The 23,504-nt window shown below is 47.4% G+C and overlaps 1 protein-coding gene across 2 annotated transcripts in view; it reads right to left on the bottom strand.

Moving 5' to 3' along the window:
- OS9 (OS9 endoplasmic reticulum lectin) overlaps window positions 1–23,504 on the bottom strand; it is a 191,457-nt gene that overhangs the window by 131,492 nt on the left and 36,461 nt on the right. For both annotated transcript variants that reach the window (XM_030196589.1, XM_030196590.1), the window contains exons 2-4: window positions 16,362–16,538; window positions 13,655–13,718; window positions 6,775–6,851 (exon numbers count right to left, since the gene is read on the bottom strand). In XM_030196589.1, the coding sequence (XP_030052449.1) occupies window positions 6,775–6,851; window positions 13,655–13,718; window positions 16,362–16,538 (318 nt within the window). The remainder of the gene's footprint in view (window positions 1–6,774; window positions 6,852–13,654; window positions 13,719–16,361; window positions 16,539–23,504) is intronic.

The raw sequence follows: 23,504 nt of genomic DNA, 5'->3' as shown, positions 1-23,504 counted from the left end.
CTAGGACTGGACTTGGGAAACACTGATATAAAGTATATAAGACACAGCACTGTATTTTAAGTCATATTTTGAGGCATATTTTCAAAGCACTTAGCCTTCCAAAGTTCCATAGGTTTCTATGGAACTTTGGAAGGCTAAGTGCTTTGAAAATATAATATGTCTACACTCTAATTAAACAAACTTCCATTTCAATTTCTTTCCCCATTTCACTAACTTTCTGAAAATTACATACATGCTAAAGAATCCACATTTTTGTTTCAATATATTTTTTATTGATTTCAACAAAATATTATAAACCCAAGCCTTCAATAACACTGCATTGCAACTTTTATTCAGAATCCAATTACCATGAATCCCTCCTGCCCCCCCCCCCCCCCCCCCCATTAAAAAATGTTTTAACATAGTCCACATCTCCAGAATTCTCCCACGGTGCTGTACACTGTGGTTTCTTCTGTGTACCCTCCTATTCACAATAAAGAAGGTAAAATTATGTATAATCATACCTGATAATTTTCTTTCCATTAATCATAGCTGATCAATCCATAGACTGGTGGGTTGTGTCCATCTACCAGCAGGTGGAGATAGAGAGCAAACTTTTGCCTCCCTATATGTGGTCATGTGCTGCCGGAAACTCCTCAGTATGTCGATATCAAAGCTCCATCCGCAGGACTCAGCACTTAGAGAATTACACCCACAAAGGGACACTCTGCCCAGCTCACTACCGCCGAAACGGGGGAGGGGAAGTAACCCAGCTCATCCCCACACAAGTGGGGGAGGGGAATCCGTCCAGCTCATCCCCGCGGAGCGGGGGAGGGACACCACACCCGCCGATGCGGGGGGATCTGGCTTATCCTGCAACCGCAACCGCGGGAGGAGCTGACTGACCCGAACACCGCCGAAGCGGGAGGGGTACAAAGCTGCCCTACAACCGCACGAAGCGGGAGGGAGTGCCGGCAGAATTTAAATCTCAATCCAGCCCCGTAAAACGGAGGGGAGAGGAATGCAGCAGCTCACTGTAACACAAACTCGTCTCAACTCTTGAAGAATCCAAGTGAAGGAAGAACTTGAACGCGAAGTCTTTCTGAAGTAACTGAAGACTAAACTTGAACCTGAAATGCAACCAGAATAAAAACAGTACAGATATCTGGGAGGGGCTATGGATTGATCAGCTATGATTAATGGAAAGAAAATTATCAGGTATGATTATACATAATTTTACCTTCCATATCATCAAGCTGATCAATCCATAGACTGGTGGGATGTACCGAAGCAGTACTCACCCAGGGCGGGACATAGAAATCCCTGACCTCAACACTGAAGCTCCAAACCGGGCCTCCGCCCGTGCAGCCACAGTCAAACGGTAATGCTTGGAGAATGTATGAGCCGAAGCCCACGTTGCCGCCTTGCATATCTCTTCCAAGGAGACGGATCCGGCCTCTGCCATCGAGGCCGCCTGAGCTCTCGTGGAGTGAGCCTTCAGCTGGATAGGCGGCACCTTCCCCGCGGCCACATAAGCCACTGCAATGGCTTCCTTGACCCATCTTGCCACTGTAGGCTTAGCAGCCTGCAGACCCTTACGAGGACCTGCAAACAGGACAAACAGATGATCCGATTTCCGGAAATCATTGGTCACTTCCAAGTATCTGATGATGATTCGTCTCACATCCAGATATTTAAGAGCAGAGTACTCCTCTGGGTAGTCCTCCCTACGAAAGGAAGGGAGACAGAGCTGCTGATTCACATGGAAGCGAGAAACAATCTTGGGCAGGAAGGAAGGCACTGTGCGAATAGTCACTCCTGCCTCAGTGAACTGCAGAAAAGGCTCTCGACATGAGAGCGCCTGGAGCTCGGAAACTCTTCTGGCTGAAGTGATAGCCACCAAAAAGACTGCTTTCAACGTCAGGTCTTTCAGAGATGCCCTCGACAAGGGTTCAAAAGGCGGCTTCTGCAATGCTCTTAGCACCAGGTTGAGATTCCACGCAGGCACCACTGAGTGCAGAGGAGGGCGCAGGTGATTAACTCCCTTGAGAAAGCGCACCACATCTGGCTGCGAAGCCAGGGAAGCACCCTTCAGGCGGCCCCTGAAGCAAGCCAGAGCCGCTACCTGGACTTTAAGGGAACTGAGCGACAGGCCTTTCTCCAGACCTTCTTGCAGGAACGCCAACACTGAAGCAATTGGAGCAGTGAAGGGAGAAAGTGAGCCTGCTTCACACCACGCTGCAAATATACGCCAAACCCTGGCGTAAGCAGTAGAAGTAGAGCGCTTCCTCGCTCTCAGCATAGTGGCGATGACCTTGTCTGAGAAGCCCTTCTTTCTCAGACGCTGCCGCTCAATAGCCAGGCCGTAAGACCAAAGGGGGAGGGATCCTCCATCACCACGGGACCCTGATGTAACAGGCCCTGCTCCACTGGCAGCCGCAGAGGATCGTCGACTGAGAGCCTGATCAAGTCCGCATACCAGGGACGTCTGGGCCAATCCGGACCCACCAGGATTACCCTGCCGGGATGCTTTGCCACCCGGTCTAGCACCCTGCCCAACATGGGCCAGGGCGGGAACACATAGAGGAGCTCTTGTGTCGGCCACTGTTGGAGAAGAGCATCTACTCCCAGGGATCGAGGGTCCCGTCCTCTGCTGAAGAAGCGCGGCACTTGGCCATTGGCCGATGACGCCATCAGATCTAGGCTCGGCTGGCCCCAGCGCTTCGTGATGTCCAAGAACGCCTGAGCCGATAGCTGCCACTCTCCGGGCTCCAAGGTATGGCGACTGAGAAAGTCCGCCTTGACATTCATTACTCTGGCAATGTGGGCCGCTGAAAGCTGCTCCAGGTTCGCTTCCGCCCACTGGCAAAGATTCATAGCCTCCTTGGCTAGAGGGGCGCTCTTGGTACCTCCCTGGCGGTTGACATAGGCCACAGCCGTGGCATTGTCCGACAGTACCCGTACAGGCTTCAACACCAGTACCGGGATGAACTCCAAAAGCGCCAACCGAATGGCTCTGAGTTCCAGGAGGTTGATAGACCACTTTGCCTCTGCAGGAGACCAGAGCCCCTGCGCTGTCCTTCCCAAGCAGTGGGCTCCCCAGCCCGACAAGGAGGCGTCCGTCGTGACGACAATCCACTCTGGGGTCACCAGAGGCATTCCCGCAGACAACTTGTCTGTCTGCATCCACCAGCTCAGCGCCTTGCGCACTGCTGGGTCCAAGGGAAGTCACACAGCATAATCCTCCGACATCGGAGTCCAGCGCTGCAGCAAAGAGTGTTGAAGTGGTCTCATATGAGCCCTGGCCCAGGGCACTACTTCCATCGTGGCCGTCATAGAGCCCAACAGCTGCACATAGTCCCAAGCCCGAAGAGGAGAGGCTACCAGGAACTGGTCCACCTGAGCCTGAAGTTTGACAATCCGATTGTCTGGCAGGAACACTCTGCCCACTTGGGTGTCGAATCGAACTCCCAGGTACTCCAGGGACTGAGTCGGGCGCAGCTGGCTCTTCTCCCAGTTGATGATCCATCCCAGGGAGCTCAAAAGAGCAACTACCCAGTCCACAGCTTTGCCGCACTCTGCATAAGAGGGGGCTCGGATCAACCAGTCGTCCAGAGGGATGGACTTGTACCCCTTCCTTTCGTAGGAAGGCCTCGATGACCACCATTACTTTGGAAAAGGTCCGCGGAGCAGTAGCCAACCCGAATGGGAGGGCTCTGAACTGGAAGTGTCGTCCCAGGACTGCAAAACACAGAATGCGTTGATGAGGAGGCCAGATGGGAATATGCAGGTACGCTTCCTTGATGTCCAGGGAAGCCAAGAACTCTCCTGCCTTCACTGCCGCTATAACAGAGCGGAGAGTCTCCATGCGAAAGTGCCGCACTTTCAAGGCCCGATTGACCCCTTTGAGGTCGAGGATAGGCCGGACAGAACCTCCTTTCTTTGGTACCACAAAGTAAATGGAGTAACGTCCCTTGCCAAGCTGACTTTCTGGCACAGGAACGACCGCGCCCAGGCGGATCAGATTGTCCAAGGTCTGCTGCACTGCCACAGCTTTGACCGGAGACTTGCAGGGGGAGAGTACAAACCCGTCTTTTAAGGGTCGGCAGAACTCTAGCTTGTAGCCGTCTCTGATGACTTCCAGCACCCACGCGTCTGAAGTTATTGTGGTCCACTCGCCCAGAAACGAGGACAGCCGTCCTCCAATCTGCACTGGGGGGTGGACCAAGGCCCCGTCATTGGGTACGAGACCCTGGGGGAGGACCGGAGGGAGCACCTCCGGGACGGCGGTCTCTGCGAAAGGAATGCTGCTTGGGGGAGAAATTCCTCTTGAAGGAAGAGGGGGCAGAGGAACCCGACTTGCCCGGGCGATACCGACGGGCTTCCTGCAACCGTCCTCTGGAGGTACCGGGACGAGTACTAGCCCGAGCCCTGACCTCTGGTAATTTCTTGCCCTTAGACGTGCCGAGATCGGTCACGATTTTGTCCAGCTCGACCCCAAAGAGCAGCTTGCCTTTAAAAGGCAATCTAGCCAGGCGGGATTTAGAGGCGTGGTCAGCAGACCAATGTTTCAGCCAAAGCCACCGCCGCGCAGAGATTGTCTGAGCCATGCCTTTAGCTGAGGCCCTCAAGACATCATACAGCAAGTCTGCCAAATAGGCTAAGCCCGATTCCAGGGCCGGCCAATCAGTCCTCAAGGAATGATCCGAGGGGGAAGCCCGCTGCACCATAGTCAGGCACGCCCTGGCCACATAGGAGCCGCAAACTGAGGCCTGCAAACTTAAAGCAGCCGCCTCAAAGGACGACCTTAAGGCCGCCTCCAATCTTCTGTCTTGGGCGTCCTTTAGGGCCGTGCCACCTTCCACCGGCAACGCCGTTTTCTTAGTCACCGCAGTGATTAAAGAATCCACGGTAGGCCACAGATAGGCCTCACGTTCACTCACAGCCAAAGGATAGAGGCGGGACATAGCCCTAGCCACTTTAAGGCTCGCTTCTGGGACATCCCATTGAGCCGAAATTAAGGTGTGCATGGCATCATGCACGTGGAAGGTTCTAGGCGGGCGCTTCGTCCCCAGCATAATGGCAGAGCCAACAGGGGCTGAGGGAGAGACGTCCTCCGGAGAGGAAATCTTCAAAGTGTCCATGGCCTGTAACAACAGGTTGGGCAAATCCTCTGGGCTAAAAAGCCGCGCTGCAGAGGGGTCATCCGCTCCATCCGAGCGGGGATCCGTCTCCTCCAAGGAATCCGCAAAGGACCGTTGGGAGACCTCAGACACGCTGCCCTCATCTACATCGGAGGAGACAAAGTCCTCCAAGGCCTGGGAATCAACCCGAGGGCGTTTACCTCTGGGAACCTCAACCTCTTTACCAGACGAGGGAGCAGGGGCAGCGTTTTGCTTGAGGAAAGCCTGATGCAGCAGCAAAACAAACTCGGGGGAGAAACCCCCCAGACCGTGCACTTCCGCAGCCTGGGCAACAGCCCTAGACGCACCCTCAACCGGCGCTCGCAAGAGCGGGGGAGATACATGCTGCGCATCCAAAATGGCGTCCGGCGCGACACTCCGCGAAGGAGCCGCGCGGGAAGAACGGCGCTTAACTTTAGCCGCTTTGTGCCGTCGCCCAAATTAAGGGCGTTCATGGCATTAATGTCTCCAACCTCAAGGGCGGCCCACGAAGAAGCCGTCCGAGCCGCGTGGCCGGCCAAGATGGCGGAGGCGAGGAGCGGGGGATGGGCGTTTATGGCGGGAAAAACCGCCACGCCGGAGGAAGGACCGGGACATTCATCGGTCACGAAACTGTCACCCAACAAGGGCGAATCAGGCTGTAAGACCCCCGCATCCCCTCTAGAAGCGCTCAAGCGATCCGGGGAGCGACCCTTTGCGCCTTGCCCTCCGACGCCATATGCCACGAGGAGAAGAATTGGGGAACCCCCTGCCCGCTATAAAAAGGTAAAAATTACCTGCTGTCCGCTCCGAGCTGTAACGAACTGGTGTCCCAGTGAGTAGCTGCAATGAACGTTTAAATAAATGTCGAAATAAACGCCTTTAAGGACGTTTAAAAATTTTTTTTTTTTTTTTTTTTTAACGGAGCCAGCGGGAGGGGGGAGAAAAGGAGGGACCTGGCACCACCAGGTTTGCACTTGCTCAAAAGAGCCCTCAACCCCAGGCACTCAACAAAACCTAAAAATTAGGCTTGGAGGCCTAGCCAGAGCTGCTGCTGTGTGTGACCACCACCTGCTGAGATAGAGAACATACTGAGGAGTTTCCGGCAGCACATGACCACATATAGGGAGGCAAAAGTTTGCTCTCTATCTCCACCTGCTGGTAGATGGACACAACCCACCAGTCTATGGATTGATCAGCTTGATGATATGGAATCCCTTTTTTTATTGTCTTACTTCAGCCAAGACTCGGTAGCTGGATTTGGATGCCTTACCTCGTATAGTACCATGCAAACTGCAGAGTACAATACAGGATACTACTGTTACCTTAGCACTGCACAATTTATCTTTACAGTGTTGCAAATGCTAAAAGCACTACATAAACAGAAATGTAAAATGCACTAGTGAACATATTCTGTGATCACAGGACTTCAAACTGTGAAACTAGTGTTGGAGTTGATGCATCTGTGTGGTTTAAAAGGAGCAGAATGGTGTCAATCATTGAGATGGGGAGGGATACTGGCAGCTGCAGCAACACTCAGGGACATTTGGGACACAAGTCCCCAGGTGCTACAGTGCAATTTCTAAATGCCATGACCTGGCCCCCGGGATTGTCAAGTCTGATTCACACTCACCTTGGCCGTTTCATTGTTCCAGTCAAACTCGGACTGATAATAACCAAGATATAAAATATCACCTTTTACTTCAGATTCTAAAAATACACAAAAAAGTATGGGAAAATTAGGTTCTTACCATGATAATTCTCTTTCCTTTAGTCATAGCAGATGAAGCCATTACGTTTGGGTTTTGTCCATCAACCAGCAGGGGGAGATAGAGAGCGCTCAACTTTTCACAGTGCCTCATGGCCAGCTAGCTCCAGTGCCTCTTCAGTATTTGAAGCTTCCAAAGCAGTATGGCAAACCGCAATGGGAATAACATGAACTTTCTTCACAGTGAACGATGGCCCCTTAACAAGGGCATAAACTCAAAAAAGGAGGGAATGAACTCATCCTCCTGGAGGGAATAAACTCGTCCTCCACTTTGTATAAACGGAGGGAATACTTGCATCCTCCTGGAGGGAATAAACTCATCCTCCCAAAACATAAACTGGAGGAAATGAACTCATCCTCCTATAACTAACAAGAATCCTGAAGACTGTTTTCCGACTCCCCAAGGAAGGAATATAACTTCAGGAAACAAGAACAGCACCTAAAATCAGAATCACTGCAATACAGACAATCATACAGGGAGGGCTCATGGCTTCATCTGCTATGACTAAAGGAAAGAAAATCATCATGGTAAGACCCTAATTTTCCCTTCCTTGTCATCAAGCAGATGAAGCCATTACATATGGAATGTAACAAAGCAATCCCTAAATAGGGTGGGAACAAGCCACACCACGCGCTAGCACCTGTGCTCCAAAACACGCATCCCTCCTGGCAGCCACATCCAGCCTGTAATGTCGGGCGAAAGAGAGCTTAGAAGCCCATGTTGCAGCACTGCAAATCTCATGAAGAGACAGTGCTCCAGTTTCCGCCCAGGAAGAGGAAATCGCTCTTGTGGAATGTGCCTTAAAGGCTTCAGGCGGAGACCGGCCAGACAGCAGATATGCTGAAAAAATAGCTTCTTTGAGCCAACGGGCAATAGTGGCTTTAGACGCTGAAGACCCTCTGCGAGGATCTGCAAACAGCACAAAAAGATGATCAGAGGTCCTGAAAGAATTTGTAATTCACAGATACTGCAACAGAGTCCTGCGCACATCCAAAAGGTGCAACTGCCCAAATGAATCTGGAAACTCCTCCTCAACAAAGGAGGGAAGAAAAACAGGCTGGTTTAGGTGAAACGCTGAAACCACCTTAGGCATGAAAGAAGGCACGGTCCGAACCGTGACCCCTGACTCCGAGAATTGCAGAAAAGGGTCTCTACAGGACAGCGCCTGGAGCTCTGACACCCGTCTCGCCGAGGTAATGGCCACTAAAAAGGCGGCCTTCAATGTCAAATCTTTCTCTGAAGCACGCCGAAGCGGTTCAAAGAGAGCCCCCTGAAGGGCCTTCAATACTAACCCCAGGTTCCAAGCTGGACAAGGTGCCCGCACGGGAGGACGGAGTCGAAGCACCCCTCTAAGAAACCATGCCACATCTGGATGAGCAGCTAAGGACACGCCTTCAACCTTGCCACGCAGGGAGGCCAATGCTGCCACTTGCACCCGCAGGGAATTATAGGCCAAGCTTTTGTGTACACCATCCTGCAAAAAGTCCAGAATCGGTGAGACAGGAGCCCGCAACGGAGAAAGCGCTCTTGAAACACACCAGACTTCAAACTGGCGCCAAATCCTGGCATAAGCCACGGAAGTGGAGCGCTTACGGGCCTGCAGGAGAGTGGAAATTACCTTATTTGAGTAGCCTTTATCTCTCAATTGCGCCCTCTCAATCGCCATGCCATAAGACCAAAGCGGCAGGCGTCCTACATGGCCACCGGACCCTGTGACAACAGGTGCGGAACCAGAGGTAACGGAAAGGGAGCCTCCAACAGCATCTGTCGGAGGTCCGCATACCAAGGCCTCCTGGGCCAATCCGGGGCGATGAGCACCACTTCTCCTGGATGCAGCCGAATCCGCAGGAGCACACGCCCTATCAAGGGCCACGGAGAGAAGACATACAGCAAGCCCAGGGGCCAGGGTTGAGCCAAGGCATCCAACCCGACAGAGCGAAGATCCCTCCGTCCGCTGAAGAAGCACGGGACTTTGGCATTGGAACTGGTCGCCATAAGATCCATCACTGGCTTGCCCCATTTGGCACATATCTGCAGGAATACATCGTCTGCAAGTTCCCACTCCGCTGGATCGATCTGATGCCTGCTTAGATAGTTGGCTTGCACGTTGCTCTGACCTGCAATGTGAGCTGCTGACAGGGACTGTAGTTGCAGCTCGGCCCAGTGGCAAATTTGTTCGGCCTGCGCAGCTACAGCTCTGCACTGAGTGCCGCCTTGTTGATTTATGTAGGCCATTGCTGTCGTGTTGTCAGACATCACTTGGACAGCCAATCCTTCCAGGGTCACTTGAAAGGCCAGAAGAGCCAGAAACACTGCTTTCAACTCCAGGCGATTGATAGACCACTCTGACTCGTTGGACGTCCACAGACCCTGGGCATGCTTCCCCTGGCAATGTGCGCCCCAGCCTTTCAGGCTGGCATCTGTCACCACTAGGCACCAATCGGGGAGCGCCAGCGGCATTCCCCACCGCAACATGCTGTCCGAGAGCCACCACCCCATACTGAGGCGGGCCGCAGGGAGCCAAGAAAGTCTGCACTGATAATTCTGAGATACTGGAGACCATCGTTGAAGTAGAGAATACTGTAGAGGTCTCAGGTGCGCTCTCGCCCATGGCACCACTTCCAAGGTGGCCGTCATCGATTCCAACAGCTGGACAATGTCCCAAGCTCGTGGGCGGGGCATCCTCAGGAGCAGACGGACCTGATTCTGAAGCTTGCACCGCCTTTGCTCAGGAAGAAACACACAGCCCGAGGCTGTGTCGAACCTGGCCCCCAAATATTCTAGAGATTGCGAGGGGGTCAGGTAACTTTTGGCCATATTGACGACCCAGCCCAGAGATTGAAGGACTGAAACCACTCTGGCTGTAGCTAGATGACTCTCTTTTTCTGAGTCTGCTCTGATGAGCCAGTCGTCTAGGTACGGGTGAACCCGGATACCCTCTCACCTGAGAAAGGCAGCTACTACCACCATTACCTTGGAGAAGGTTCGGGGAGCTGTGGCGAGGCCAAAAGGCAAGGCCCGAAACTGGAAATGTTTTCCCAACACCGCAAACCGCAGAAACTTCTGGTGCGGGGGGGCCAAATTGGTATGTGCAAGTAAGCTTCTTTCAGGTCCAGAGACGTGAGAAATTCTCCTGGCTGTACCGCCGCAATGACGGAGTGCAGGGTTTCCATGTGAAAATGCCGCACTCTTAAGGACTTGTTTAGCTCCAGGATCGGGCGAAAAGACCCGCCTTTTTGTGGCACCACAAAGTAAATGGAGTAGCGGCCTAGACCTTGTTCGGCGGAAGGCTCCGGGGTCACAGCCCCTATCTGGCACAGACTGTGCAAAGTCTCCTCTACCGCCGCCCGTTTGGCGGCAGAACCGCATCGAGACTCCACAAACATGTCTCTCACTGGGGCATCGAATTCTATTCGGTATCCGTTTCTGATCAGGTCCAAGACCCACTGATCTGCAGAGATTTTGGCCCACTCTTCGAAAAAGAGGGAAAGTCTTCCTCCGATGACAGGAAACGAGGAGGGGGCCGGCGCACCATCATTGAGAGGGTCCCCCCTGAACCGGCAGCTGCGGAACGTTTGTCCGAACGAAAGGAATTTCTCTGCTGAAAGCGGGCACGCGAAGTGAACCCAGCAGCACGCCCCGGGCAGTACCTTCTAGTTTCACGGAAGCGAGGTCTGTAAGAGGAGCGGACCGCCTGACCCTTAGAGGAAGGCTTCGGCCTATCTTCGGGCAAGCGCTGAGGTTTAGAATCCCCCAGGCCTTTAACAATGTTTTCCAGCTCCTCACCAAACAGGAGAAGGCCTTGAAAGGGCAACTTCACCAACCTTTGCTTAGAGGCCATGTCCGCCACCCAATGTCGTAGCCAAAGAGTGCGGCGAGCCACCACTGCTACAACCATTTGTTTAGCTGAAGCTCTGACCATATCATAAAGGGCGGCAGCCAAAAAGAACAAGGCCGACTCCATCCGCGGAGCCACTTCAGATAAGGTCTCCGCTCCATCACCGGGCTGTTCCACTGCCTGCTGTAATCAAGCCAGGCAGGCTCTAGCAGCATAACAACTGCATGCAGACGCCCGAACGGTAAGACCTGCCAAATCAAAGGACCGCTTCAGAGCTGTATCAAGCCTGCGGTCTTGAATATCCTTCAGGGCAACACCTCCTTCAACAGGGAGGGTAGTTCTCTTTGTCACAGCCGTGACCAGGGCATCCACTTTAGGCATTGCAAAGCGAGCCAAATGTTCCTCACTCAGAGGGTATAATTGCCCCATAGTCCTGGCAACCTTCAAAGGTCCCTTGGGGTCAGCCCATTGAGCCGAAATAAGCTCTTGGATGGAGTAATGCAAAGGAAAGGCTCGAGCAGACTTTCTGGCACTAGCCATCCTTGGATTAACAGAGGAGGCTGTGCCACTCCCAGGATCTTCAATCGAGAGGACTTGTAAGGCATCTGAAATAAGCGCTGGCAGCTCCTCGAGGTGGAAAATCCTCACCGCAGACGGATCATCAAGCTCCTGTGGCAATTCTGCGCCCGACTCTGGCTCCTCAGTCCAAGAAGTTCTGCCAGACCCCTCAGAATCCTCATAGCCCGACCACGCAGGGGAAAAGGGGGGTGCGCCACACTCAGAAGGGGAATTAGCCCTTCTGCGTTTATCAGGAGGATAAGAAACAGGCAAAGTCAACTCCAAAAGGCCAGGATCCACCGGGGGGGCAGGCAGAGGGTCCGAAGATCCCTGTGGAAGAGCTCTTTTAAGCATGCCCTATGTAGCATTAAAATCAGGGGAGAAAACCGCTCCCTGACTGCCTGGATCCTGCCCAGGGCTATCAGCTCTATTATTAGCCTCACTCAGAGGACCCCCCACGGATTCAGGGCTCTCCGTCGCAATGGAGGCCGCGCCATGTGGAAAATCCAAAATGGCGTCCGCTGCCAGCTCAGAGCGCAAAAGATCGCCGCTCGCCATGCTCGGGCCGGCTCTACCGTCTGTACAGCACGAATAACAGAGCCCCGCTGCTGATTTGCACTTGCCACATTTAGAATAGCGCTTTACAGTCTCCGCAGCCATCGCCGAAAACGGCGGTAAAATTCAAAAATGGCAGTTCGCCCCAAAAACGTCACGATTGCGGGCCCACCCTGGAGGAGTCAGAAAACACTCTTACCTCACTAGACTGAGTATCACAGCTCCGGTCCTGCAGAAGAATCTCAAGAAAAAAACCTCTTTTCCAAGATCGCTGCGCTAAAGCGCGACACAACTTTAATTATTTATTTATTTTAAACGCTGTGAGGAAAGCAGAGGCAAAAGAGGTAAATAAAAACACTCCGGAGACTCAGATAAGTGGGAAAGGCAGGGAAAGGCGAACCAATGTGCCTGCATCCACTGAGTGGGAAAGGACAGGGAAAAGCAAGCTAATATGTCCACATCCACGGGGGCATGGGTAAGGCAGGGAAAGGGCTGACCTAACACCCCAGCTAACAACTGGCAAGCCAGGAGCCACCCCCAGGCAGATTTTTGATGGAGCTCGAAGAAGCTGCAGCCACCCTGCTTGGGGAGATAGAGAATACTGAAGAGGCAGTGGAGCTAGCTGGCCATGAGGCACTGTGAAAAGTTGAGTGCTCTCTATCTCCCCCTGCTGGTTGATGGACACAACTCATACGTAATGGCTTCATCTGCTTGATGACAAGGAAATATATATATAAACATGTCTTGTATGATACAATGGCCCTATCTGTGTGTGCTAGTTCTACAGCACTAAAATGATTGAAGGTAACTGAGCTTTGGATTTCTTCCACACAGTACCTAATAAGTCAAAATTTGTAAATGCATAGAGAACATATTTTTAAGAGGTCATTACTACAAGGAAGCTTTAATAAAACCTTTATGAGATCATAGTGATACAGCCAAAGTGTTAGAGAGAACAGTATGATATCAAGCTACATAAAAAGGGTGAGAATAACCAATGCAATGAATCAGAGAAAAAAATGCAAAACCTATATTCCTATATCCACCAGCATTTGATTGAACATAATACATTGGAAGAAAACAGCACCTTAAAATGGACTCTTCAAGCAAACGCTGGTGGATATATGAATAAAGGTTTTGCATTTTTACTCTTACTCATCACACTGGTCATTTCTACCCTTTTTTCTTTTCATTTTGACTTTTATGGAATTGTTTGTGCAGAAGGAATGGATCCTCAGGAGCTTAGTCAAGATCATGAGGCGGGGCTGGTGGTTGGGAGGCGGGGATAGTGCTGGGCAGACTTATACGGTCTGTGCCCTGAAGAACACAGGTACAAATCAAAGTAGGGTATACACAAAAAGTAGCACATATGAGTTATCTTGTTGGGCAGACTGGATGGACCGTGCAGGTCTTTTTCTGCCATCATCTACTATGTTACTATGTTTGGTTTTCTACTTTTTGAAGAGCTACATAACCCAGAGTCCCACGTTCCTATCTTATTATTACCAAACATTGGAACTTTGACAAATTCACTAACATCCAAGACAAGTTGCAAGATCTTAAGGACCCTGCAACCATGTGCCACCATCTAGCATCTTGGAATGACACAATCCATTCACTCCCTCCAACACATCACCCTTTTTCTGTGTTATGTAGTTATGAGCCCAGCATTAACTTTTCACTCATTTCTGTGAGGACATGTAGGCAGGCTGATGCATTTCTTTTGGCACAAACCAAACCACTGTATTCTATAGAGATATAGAGAAGCTTGGATAGAAGAAAGTATACAGTACCTTCTACGTGATACTGCTGGACATATTTCCCATAACAGAACTCATAGGTCCACCAGTCCTTGGTCTAAAGAATAAAAATCACACTAAGTTAATTGTACTATAAGTTAAATATACAAATGTGTTTTCTTCTGCGTTTGTTGATTTCTTCTGTTGAAGAACAACATGGCTTTCGACCCTTGGGGAGACATGTTGAGTTTCTCAGAAGTAAGGTTTGTTTTCTCCTACAAAAGTATCTCATGTAAAAAAAAAAAAAAAAAATCTTGGAAACAGCCTGTCGCTATGTTTTCTAAAATCAGTCCAGTTAATTGCACTGACTTTTTCCTTGATTTTGTTTTGAAAGGACTTTGGGGCCCTTTTACAAAGCTGCAGTAAGCACTAACGTGCAATTACTGCAGCAAAAAATGGCGTACCATGGAGTGCATGGAGGTATCCCACTGTAATTTTGCCATGTGCAAGCGCTACCCATGTGCTAAAAATAGTTTATTTTTTTGGCATGGGGGCATGTCTGGTGTAGAGTGGGTGTGTTCTGCACTAATCAGTTAGCACAGCTACATCACCACATATTAGCACATGATTAGCGTGAGTCTTTACCATCCATGTAATGGATAGTGGTAAGAGCTCACACGCTAATCTGTTTTAATGGCCATGCATTAATGGCAAAATTAGCAAGAAATAATAACTTTTTCTTGTTGCTTACTCCAAGACTGGGTTTCTGGATTTATATGTTTATATGATTATATTAGAGAGGAAACTTGTTGCCCTACATTATTTATAGTTTACCCCTATAAAATTAGCAAGAGGCCACTAATACAAAAAAATAGGAACTTCGGCCATTTTACCCCAGCAGCAAAAATGGCCTTAGTGCGTGGGAATGACTCACATAAGGGTACACTAAGGACACTTTTTACTGCTGGTTGGTAAAAGAGCCCCTATAAAAATAAAGCATGTTTGCCCGATTGCTTGTGCCTACTTAATGTCTGTAGTCTAAGCATTTCATCTGGAAACCAACTAGATGAAACAGAACAGCACACACAATGCCATAATATGTACTGTTATCAGAATATTTTTACTGCTATAACTGTCTTTTGCCTGCGTCTGGCCTTTTCTTGTTGTACACTACCTTGGGTGAATTTCTTCAAAAAGGAAGAAATAAATCCTAATAAATAAAATCACATCACCACCATATCACACTAGGTAACTATAATAAAAGTGAATTTTAAAGACTGTTTTTCAACTCTGCTTTGACCGACCAGTGCTCTCAGGGTCTGTATTTTTGAAAATGATTGATTAACTTTGATTGTGTGAAAATAAGCTGGAATGTAGAAGACACAGCTCTAATTAGTTTGGTATGTGAAGGGAAAGGTGGAGCCTGTTTTGAGTTCAGACTGGCCACCTGGACTGGGAAATGTGACCACATTCCCACAGTATGGCTTGTTTACCTAAACAGAGAAATTCTCAAGCATTCTGTAATTTTCCTTAGCTCTGAACATGAGTTCTAAGCCTAATAAAAAAAGGGAGTTTCTATCAGTGAAATTGGGAGCGTGTCTGTGAGTAACGTGTGAACTGCGCAGAGAACCATATTTCCTGGTCAAATAAACTCCTGGCTTCCGCTGTGAACAGGGCCTCCCCAGCTGATAAGAGCCTGGATGATGTAATGATCAGTGATGGACGTATGTATATTATAGTGTATTACTGCTTCTTTTCCTGGTCTAGAAACTCCTAGCATCGCTTGGATGTAGAGATTAGGGACCAGTGATGAATAAAGGTCTCATTTACTAATACGAATCCAAAAGAATCCACAGTAATTACCGAGTAGTCTGTGTCAGTAAAGCAGGCTGTAAAACCATAGCAGTACACTAACCTGTCCCTCAATCTACCCACAGCAAAATCCAGGGTTTTATTTTAAAATCTGTAAAGGGATTTGGGAGAGGGAGTGGGACATGATATACCCTCTTTTCTGTGGTTACAATCAAAGAGGTTTACATATTATATACAGGTATTTTGTACATGGGACAATGAAGAGTTAAGTGACTTGCCCAGAGTCACAAGGAGCTGCAGTGGGAACTGAACCCAGTTCCCCAGGCCACTGCACTAACCACTAGGCTACTTCTCCACTCCTGAATTTACTCTCAGTTTTAGGCACTTCACTTTTGGTTGACCAGCAGCACTGCTAGTTCTAATTTGAGACGAGCAGCAAAAGACTACAATCAACAATTGCCATATTGGGGATGATCCTGTGGGACACAGGTCAAATCAGCATCAAATGTGGCAGCTCCTGCTGAGACTGAAGAATGAGAATGTACTGTCTGCAAGAGACACGTAAGCACACAGCAGGTCCTGGCCTGCCAACACTCTCATGCAACATCAGCTGCAGGCCAGGATAGGGAAGGCAGAGATGTTGCGCAACAATAGGAAGTTTTCCTTCTGGGGGTGGAGCTACCACTCTGATTCACCCCCCAGACAGCCCTGGCCATTTTAAACCCTGCCTGGTATCCCAGAGTAGGTAACTGCTAGACAATCAAGGACCACAGCAGTACAAATTCACTAACCTATGGGCATCAACGTCAAAAAAAAAAAATGAAGACTGATATTTCTTCCCCCAAAGACTTTGTATTACAATGATCTGCAACTACCATCTACTGAACACCACCAGTGACGACACTGTCCATCTGCAATCTCCAATCACCAGCCACAAAGGAAGCCTTACCTTTAAGAGACAAGGTGCAGCTTCCATGGGCCGTATTAAGTCAGAGATGCCCATTCCCGAGTAAGCACGAGAATCTTCATCCCGGTCCTGGTGGAATTTCACAGCCAGCGCCGGAAGCTTGCATTCATATTTCTGCTTATATTTTGAGGAAACCATCACCACTTCATCCGACTTGCTCTGTAAATAAACATAAAAAAAAAATAAAATTGCTGGTACAAATTGAATTTTTAAATGATATTTGACGCATGAAAAGGCAAAAGTGACCAGCAGAATCAGAAAAGATGATTTTTCCCGTTGAAGATTTGAGCTGTTTTGGTGCAAATACCACTGGTACTTTTTATCTGCAGGATTTGTGATGATAATTCTAGCCTAAGAAGCTCATATTTTTGCTATATTGCCACAGGAAAATATAGACTTGTGCCTCCTTTTCTGGTATCTTAACTATGCCCAGAGGACCCCCTCACACTGCATACACACTTTTACCCACAGAGAGAGTAGCCAATTTTCAAAAAGCTTATTTCTACTGTTCTACCATGAAAATGGCTTTCACAATTGTACTCCCTCAGTTATTTCATAAAAGCTAACTCTAGCAATTACTTAAAAAGCAGAATAACTGCTTATTATGATATTCAGAATGTAGAGATTTTTTGATAATTCACCAGGGGTAGAAATCTCCTGATTCTTCTCTTATTAGGTTGTTAAACTGGAATCAAACTGTAATGCCTGCTTCAAAGCAGTTGTTCATCATTCTGGAATTAACTACCCTTAACTTTAGACTTGAGCCCTCTCACAAGACCCTTAAACAAAAGCTGAAGACTTACTTTATAAATGATTTAGAGATGGGAGTAACTAGCGAGGTAATTAAATTTGCTGATGACACAAAGTTATTCAAACTCGTTAACTTGCGACAGGATTGTGAAAAATTACAGAAGGACTTTACGAGACTGGGAGACTGGGTGGCTAAATGGCAGATGGCGTTTAATGTGAGCAAGTGCAAGGTGATGCATGTGGGGAAAAAAGAACCCGAATTATAGCTATGTCATGCAAGGTTTCACGTTAGGAGTTACGGACCAAGAAAGGAATCTGAGTGTCGTCATCGATAAAACCTTCTGCTCAGTGTGCTGCTGTGGCTAGGAAAGCGACTAGAATGTTGGGTATTATTAGGAAAGGTATGGAAAACAGGTGTGAGGATGTCATAATGCCATTATATCGCTTCATGATGCGACCGCAACTTGAGTATTGTGTTCAATTCTGGTCGCCTCATCTTAAGAAAGATATAGCAGAATTGGAAAAGGTGCAGCGAAGGGTGACTAAAATGATAGCGGGGATGGGATGACTTCCCTATGAAGAAAGACTAAGGAGGCTAGGGCTTTTCAGCTTGGAGAAGAGACGGCTGAGGGGAGACATGATAGAGGTATATAAAATAATGAGTGGAGTGGAACAGGTGGATGTGAAGCATCTGTTCACGCTTTCCACAAATACTAGGACTAGGGGGCATGCAATGAAACTACAGTGTAGTAAATTTAAAACAAATCTGAGAAAATATTTCTTCACCCAACGCATAATTAAACTCTGGAATTCGTTGTCAGAGAACGTGGTGAAGGCGGTTAGCTTCACAGAGTTTAAAAAGGGGTTAGACGGTTTCCTAAAGGACAAGTCCATAAACCACTACTAAATGGACGGGAAAAATCCACAATTCCAGAAATAACATGTATAGAATGTTTGTACGTTTGGGAAGCTTGCCAGGTGCTCTTGGCCTAGATTGGCCGCTGTCGTGGATAGGATGCTGGGCTCGATGGACCCTTGGTCTTTTCCCAGTGTGGCATTACTTATGTACATATTTTCCCCAGATAAAAAGCTCTATGAATATTCTGTCTGTACCCAATCACAGGTCATGTGTTCCCTATCCTTCCCCTCCTTTTGTATCACAACTGTCTAGTTCCTTTAAGCAATATTCCAAATGGGCACAGAACAATTTACTCCGGTTAGGTGGGAACAGGCACTATATAAACCTTGGCATGTCAACTTTCTCTTACAGGTCCACTCAAAAAGTTTGCCGCCAACGTGTAAGAAAAGTATACTATTACAACCCTTAAGACAGGTCTGGCGCTTTCTCATGACAGCTTGGAATCAAAACCCAAATGTTAGTGATCAGCTTCCACTCCGGGGGAATACAGGTTTTCCACCAGGACTGGAGGCTACGTTAATCAAGAGCTGGGCAGATATGGGAATCACCCTAATGGAACACATAGTAAATGAGGAGGGAGGTTTGTATACATTTCCAGACCTGCGGCGGAGGCTTTCCTTAACCAACAAGGATCACTATACATATAGACAATTACATCACTATTGGTACAGCTTAGATCAGGAGGCTTTGGGCACAAAATTGGGACAAAAACTCCGAGAATTTTTAAAAGGGGACGCACATGGTCACGTTTCCATAGCCAGTTTGCACCGAGCTTTGATGTCGCTCTGTTCGCCCCGAAACTATGGAGCACTTAAAGAGGCATGGAGTAAAGACCTGGGATATGAATTGAAGGGATTAAATTTCACAAAATTGATAAAAGATATCCCCAGGCAAGTAGGCGGTGCGGAGCTCAGGAGAGCCAGTATAGGATATTACATAGGGGATACATAGCACAAACACAAGTAGCAAGAGCTGGTTGGGCACTGGATGCTCAATGTGTAAAGTGTAAACGAGGGAGAAATACATTTTTGCATGCATTTTGGAGTTGTGCCAAAGTGAAAATCTTTTGGAAAAGGCTCCACAATTATTTTGAGACTCTCATAGGTCACAGACTAATTCCCTCTTGGAGAGGGGTGTTATTAAACAAAAAGGGGGCATATGAGCTCTCAGACAAGAACATGGATCTGTTACTGGGTAAAGCATATGCAGTGGGGAAAAAATGTATATTGAGGCATTGGATGCAAGAGGAGCCGCCCACCATCTGGTTTTGGAGGAATAAATTTCACGAGTTGATGTTATGGGAGGCTAGAGCAGCCCAAAGAAAAGAAAAGCATTTATTTCTATCTGGAACAGACATTTGCAAAGTATTTCCCATAAAGCGAGAAGTGCAGTGCTCAATACTCTGTCCGTACTATAAAGGGGAAGGTGGGGGGGGAAGTAATTTTAGATGGGTGGTGGCCAGTGGGGGAATACATAGATGGGGTGGTCCGCACAGAAAAAACCGTAAAGCGCCAAATGAAGCAGTAAATAATAACCTACACTCTGGTAGTTTAACACGTGGAGAGGGAGAGGTAGCTCAACCATGAAGTAAGTAGAAGTTTTCATCAGAGTAGTGGGGGAGGGAGGTGGGGAGGGGGAGGGGGCACAGTTTTGGGGAGGGTTATATTCCATGGAAATTGGAGGGACATGTGTATTATTAGCCAGGAGAGCAATCCTTTGATAGAATACATTAATGAGGATTCGCCTGCACACACTGTTGGGATAGCACACAGAGTTATACATGGGACATAATTATTAGAGTTTAAGATAAAAGTTTATTGTTAATAGTTATGCAATTGTACAAGCACACATTTACAAAAATATAAGACAAGAGGGAAGGGATAGGGGAGACAAGATTGAAAAATGTTGATGATAGAAATCTCAGGCTTATTAATATGTGATAGAATTATTTGTTCTCAGTTTTATATTGATTGATACGGATTTGTTTACCATGTGAACTCATCAATAAAAATTGTTGAAACAAACAATATTCCAAAACTCCTTCCCACTGATGTTGTGTCATGACAACACTTTTTGAATTTGCTCCCTTTTCCTCACTGCAGTTGGAGTGGAAGAAGGAGGCTGCCATCGGTAGTGACTTAGTACTTTAATTTATTTATTCTAATATTTATTTATACATAAAACAAAAACAAACATAAGATTGATGGTCATGATCAATTAATACGGTCATCAACTCTCCCACATATACTTGCCCTGTATATACATTCACAAGCTAAGAGGTATTGTTCAACTGCAGAACTGTCTTTAGCTAACTGAATGCTCAACAGTCACTAACCTTTTGAGGCCTTATTCACAATTATTTTTTTAAGTAAAGTAAATGTGTATTAAATCTAAGAAATAGTAATGAACCCACAGGGAGGGTTACTGAACTGCTGTCCCACCACATACATTTTAAAATGATTTTCAAACTGTTAACTAGCAAATATATAATTACGTATTAAAATTCAGAAAGATGGTAAAGCAAAGATACTTACCTACATAAGTACATAAGTATTGCCACACTGGGAAAGACCAAAGGTCTATCAAGCCCAGCATTCTGTTTACAACAGTGGCCAATCCAGGTCACAAATACCCGGCAAAATCCCAAAAAAGTGCAAAACATTCTATATTGCTTATCCCAGAAATAGTGGATTTTCCCCAAGTCCATTTAATAATTGTCTATGTTTAGGTAGCCATCCAAACCTTTTTAAAACTCCACTAAGCTAACCGCCTTTACCACATTCTCTAGCAACGAATTCCAGAGTTTAATTACACGTTGAGTGAAGAAAACGTTTCTCCGATTCGTTTTAAATTTACTACATTGTAGCTTCATCGCATGCTCCCTAGTCCTAGTATTTTTGGAAAGCGTAAACAGATGCTTCACATCTACCCGTTCAACTCCACTCATTATTTTATAGACCTCTATCATATCTCCCCTCAGCCACCTTTTCTCCAAGCTGAAGAGCCCTAGCTGCTTTAGCCTTTCCTCATAGGGAAGTCGTCCCATCCCCTTTATCATTTTCGTTGCCCTTCTCTGTACCTTTTACAATTCCACTATATCTTTTTTGAGAAGCAGCAACCAGAATTGAACACAATATTCGAGGTGTGGTTGCACCATGGAGCGATACAAAGGCATTATAACATCCTCATTTTTGTTTTCCATTCCTTTCCTAACCTAACATTCTATTTACTTTCTTAGCCGCAGCAGTACACTAAGCAGAAGGTTTCAACGTATCATCAACGATGACACCTAGATCCCTTTCTTGGTCTGTGGAACCTTGCATGACGTAGCTGTAATTCGGGTTCCTCTTTCCCACATGCATCACTTTGCACATGTTCAACATTAAACGCCATCTGCCATTTAGACGCCCAGTCTCGTAAGGTCTTCTTGTAATTTTTCCACAATCCTCCCGCGATTTAACGACTTTGAATAACTTTGTGTCATCAGCAAATTTAATTATCTCATCTCTAGATCATTTATATATTTATATTTAATTCTGTTTTATTAGCAGAAAAGGTAACATACAAATAACACTGCAAAGTAACAATATGAATACCAATTACCTTCAACATATTCATAAATCGTGAAATGCTCCACATTTTTATTATCCCCCCCCCCCACACTCTTACTCCATTTCTCCCCCTTCTTCTTCTTCACTTCCCTATCCCCAACCCCCCCCCCTCCCATCCCCTCCCTTACCCTCCCCTCCCACAGCATAAATGGTCCTAATAACGATTATGACTATGACATGAACTCTGATAAAGTCAATTTAAGATTCTACTCCTCGCTAATGGCTGCAGTGTATCCCAAAAGTTCGCCCATGTCCTCTGGAAGCTCAATCCCTCTCTGGAGGACAAATCTAATAGTCCGCACCTCTCCAGCTTTAGGAGTTCTATCATTTGTATTCTCCAGGTTCGTACAGTAGGAGCTCTGGTGTCTCACCAGTGTAATAAGATGACTCTCTTTCCCATCAATATTGCTCTCTGCAGGAAAGACAAGAATCCTGGAAGTGTTGGCTTAATGCATTTATATTCACCAAACAATAGCAAAGGATGTCTCTGTATTGTACGTCCCCAGTATCTCTTGATTTCACCCAAAATTTGGGTCCACAGCTGCAGCGTGTGCGGGCTAAACCAAAACATGTGGCCGAGCGTAGCCGAGGCCTGGCTACACCAAGGGCATGCATCCGAGTCACCATAACCAGCCTTGGAAGCTCTTGCTGGTGAGATATATAGTCGTAGAGCAAACTTATATTGCATCTCCCAATATCGAGTGAAGATGGAAACTTTCCACATGGAGGATACCAACTTGCTCAAAATCTCTCCAGTAACTTCAGTCAGCAAGTCTGCGGCCCAGCGTTGAGCTCTACTACAAAAGTCTATATCTTCTGTGGAATCTTGCAGAGCTCTATGATGGTATTTAAGGGGCACTGAATCCTGTGCCCCCAATGTCAGGTCTGTACTCAACATATCTTGAACATCTTCACTTAAGTTAGACCAGCCCAATGCTATTATATAATGCTGCACTTGTAAGTATGCAAAACGATCTATCTCCCTTAGTTTGAATTCCTGACACAAATCTGTAAATGTCCGGATTTTACCCTCCTCAGACACCAATTGATATTTGTACTTTATTCCAAGTGTCCGCCAGCGGCTAAAAGCCACAGACGATGTACCCTCCGGGAAATCTGGATTATGAAGCAATGGCAAAAAAGGTGTCATCCTCCAGTCAAAATGGTGCCACCTACAAAGCCATCACCATGCTGCTCTCGCTGAGGTAACTAAAGGGTTCCTGCCCAGTTCTCTATTTAGTCTCCTTCCGGGTGCATGAAGTACCCAGCCCAGGTGTGCAGTGGGGGACAAAGCCAGCTCTATTGGAGTTGCAGAAAAATCTTGACTCTCCAACAGCCAATCCCTTATGTGCCTCATGGCACAGGCCACCGTTAATTGTCGTATGTTAAGCAAACCCATCCCCCCTTGTGGTCTCGGCTTCTGAATCACATTTATGGGGAGTCTAGGCTTTTTTTTATTCCAGAGGAAATTCTGTATTAGTCTGTTTAGTATCTTTTCCTCCCTTCGTCGCAGATACAACGGTAACATCTGAAATTTGTAAAGCCACTTAGGGACTATTACCATGTTTAGGAGGCCTATCCGACCCATAAGCGATAGCGGGCATGAACTCCAAAGCTGCAACAAGCATCTCATGGTATCTATAAGGGGTTGCACATTCCTATCGTACAGGGTCCCCAGATCAACTGGAATAGTGACTCCCAAATAGTTAAACTGATGCTCATCCCAGTGTAAGGGGAGAGGGCCCCTCCATGTAGTTCTACTGCAGCATCTAAGGGTAAAGCCAGTGACTTTGTTTTATTAATCGTGTACCCGGACAGCTTGCCATATGCACTGGTAACTCTGAG

This window comes from Microcaecilia unicolor, chromosome 3 (assembly GCF_901765095.1).
Source record: "Microcaecilia unicolor chromosome 3, aMicUni1.1, whole genome shotgun sequence".
NCBI classification, from domain to species: Eukaryota; Metazoa; Chordata; class Amphibia; order Gymnophiona; family Siphonopidae; genus Microcaecilia; species Microcaecilia unicolor.
Note: the sequence above shows the minus strand (reverse complement) of the source record. Positions and strands in the feature narration are given on the sequence as shown.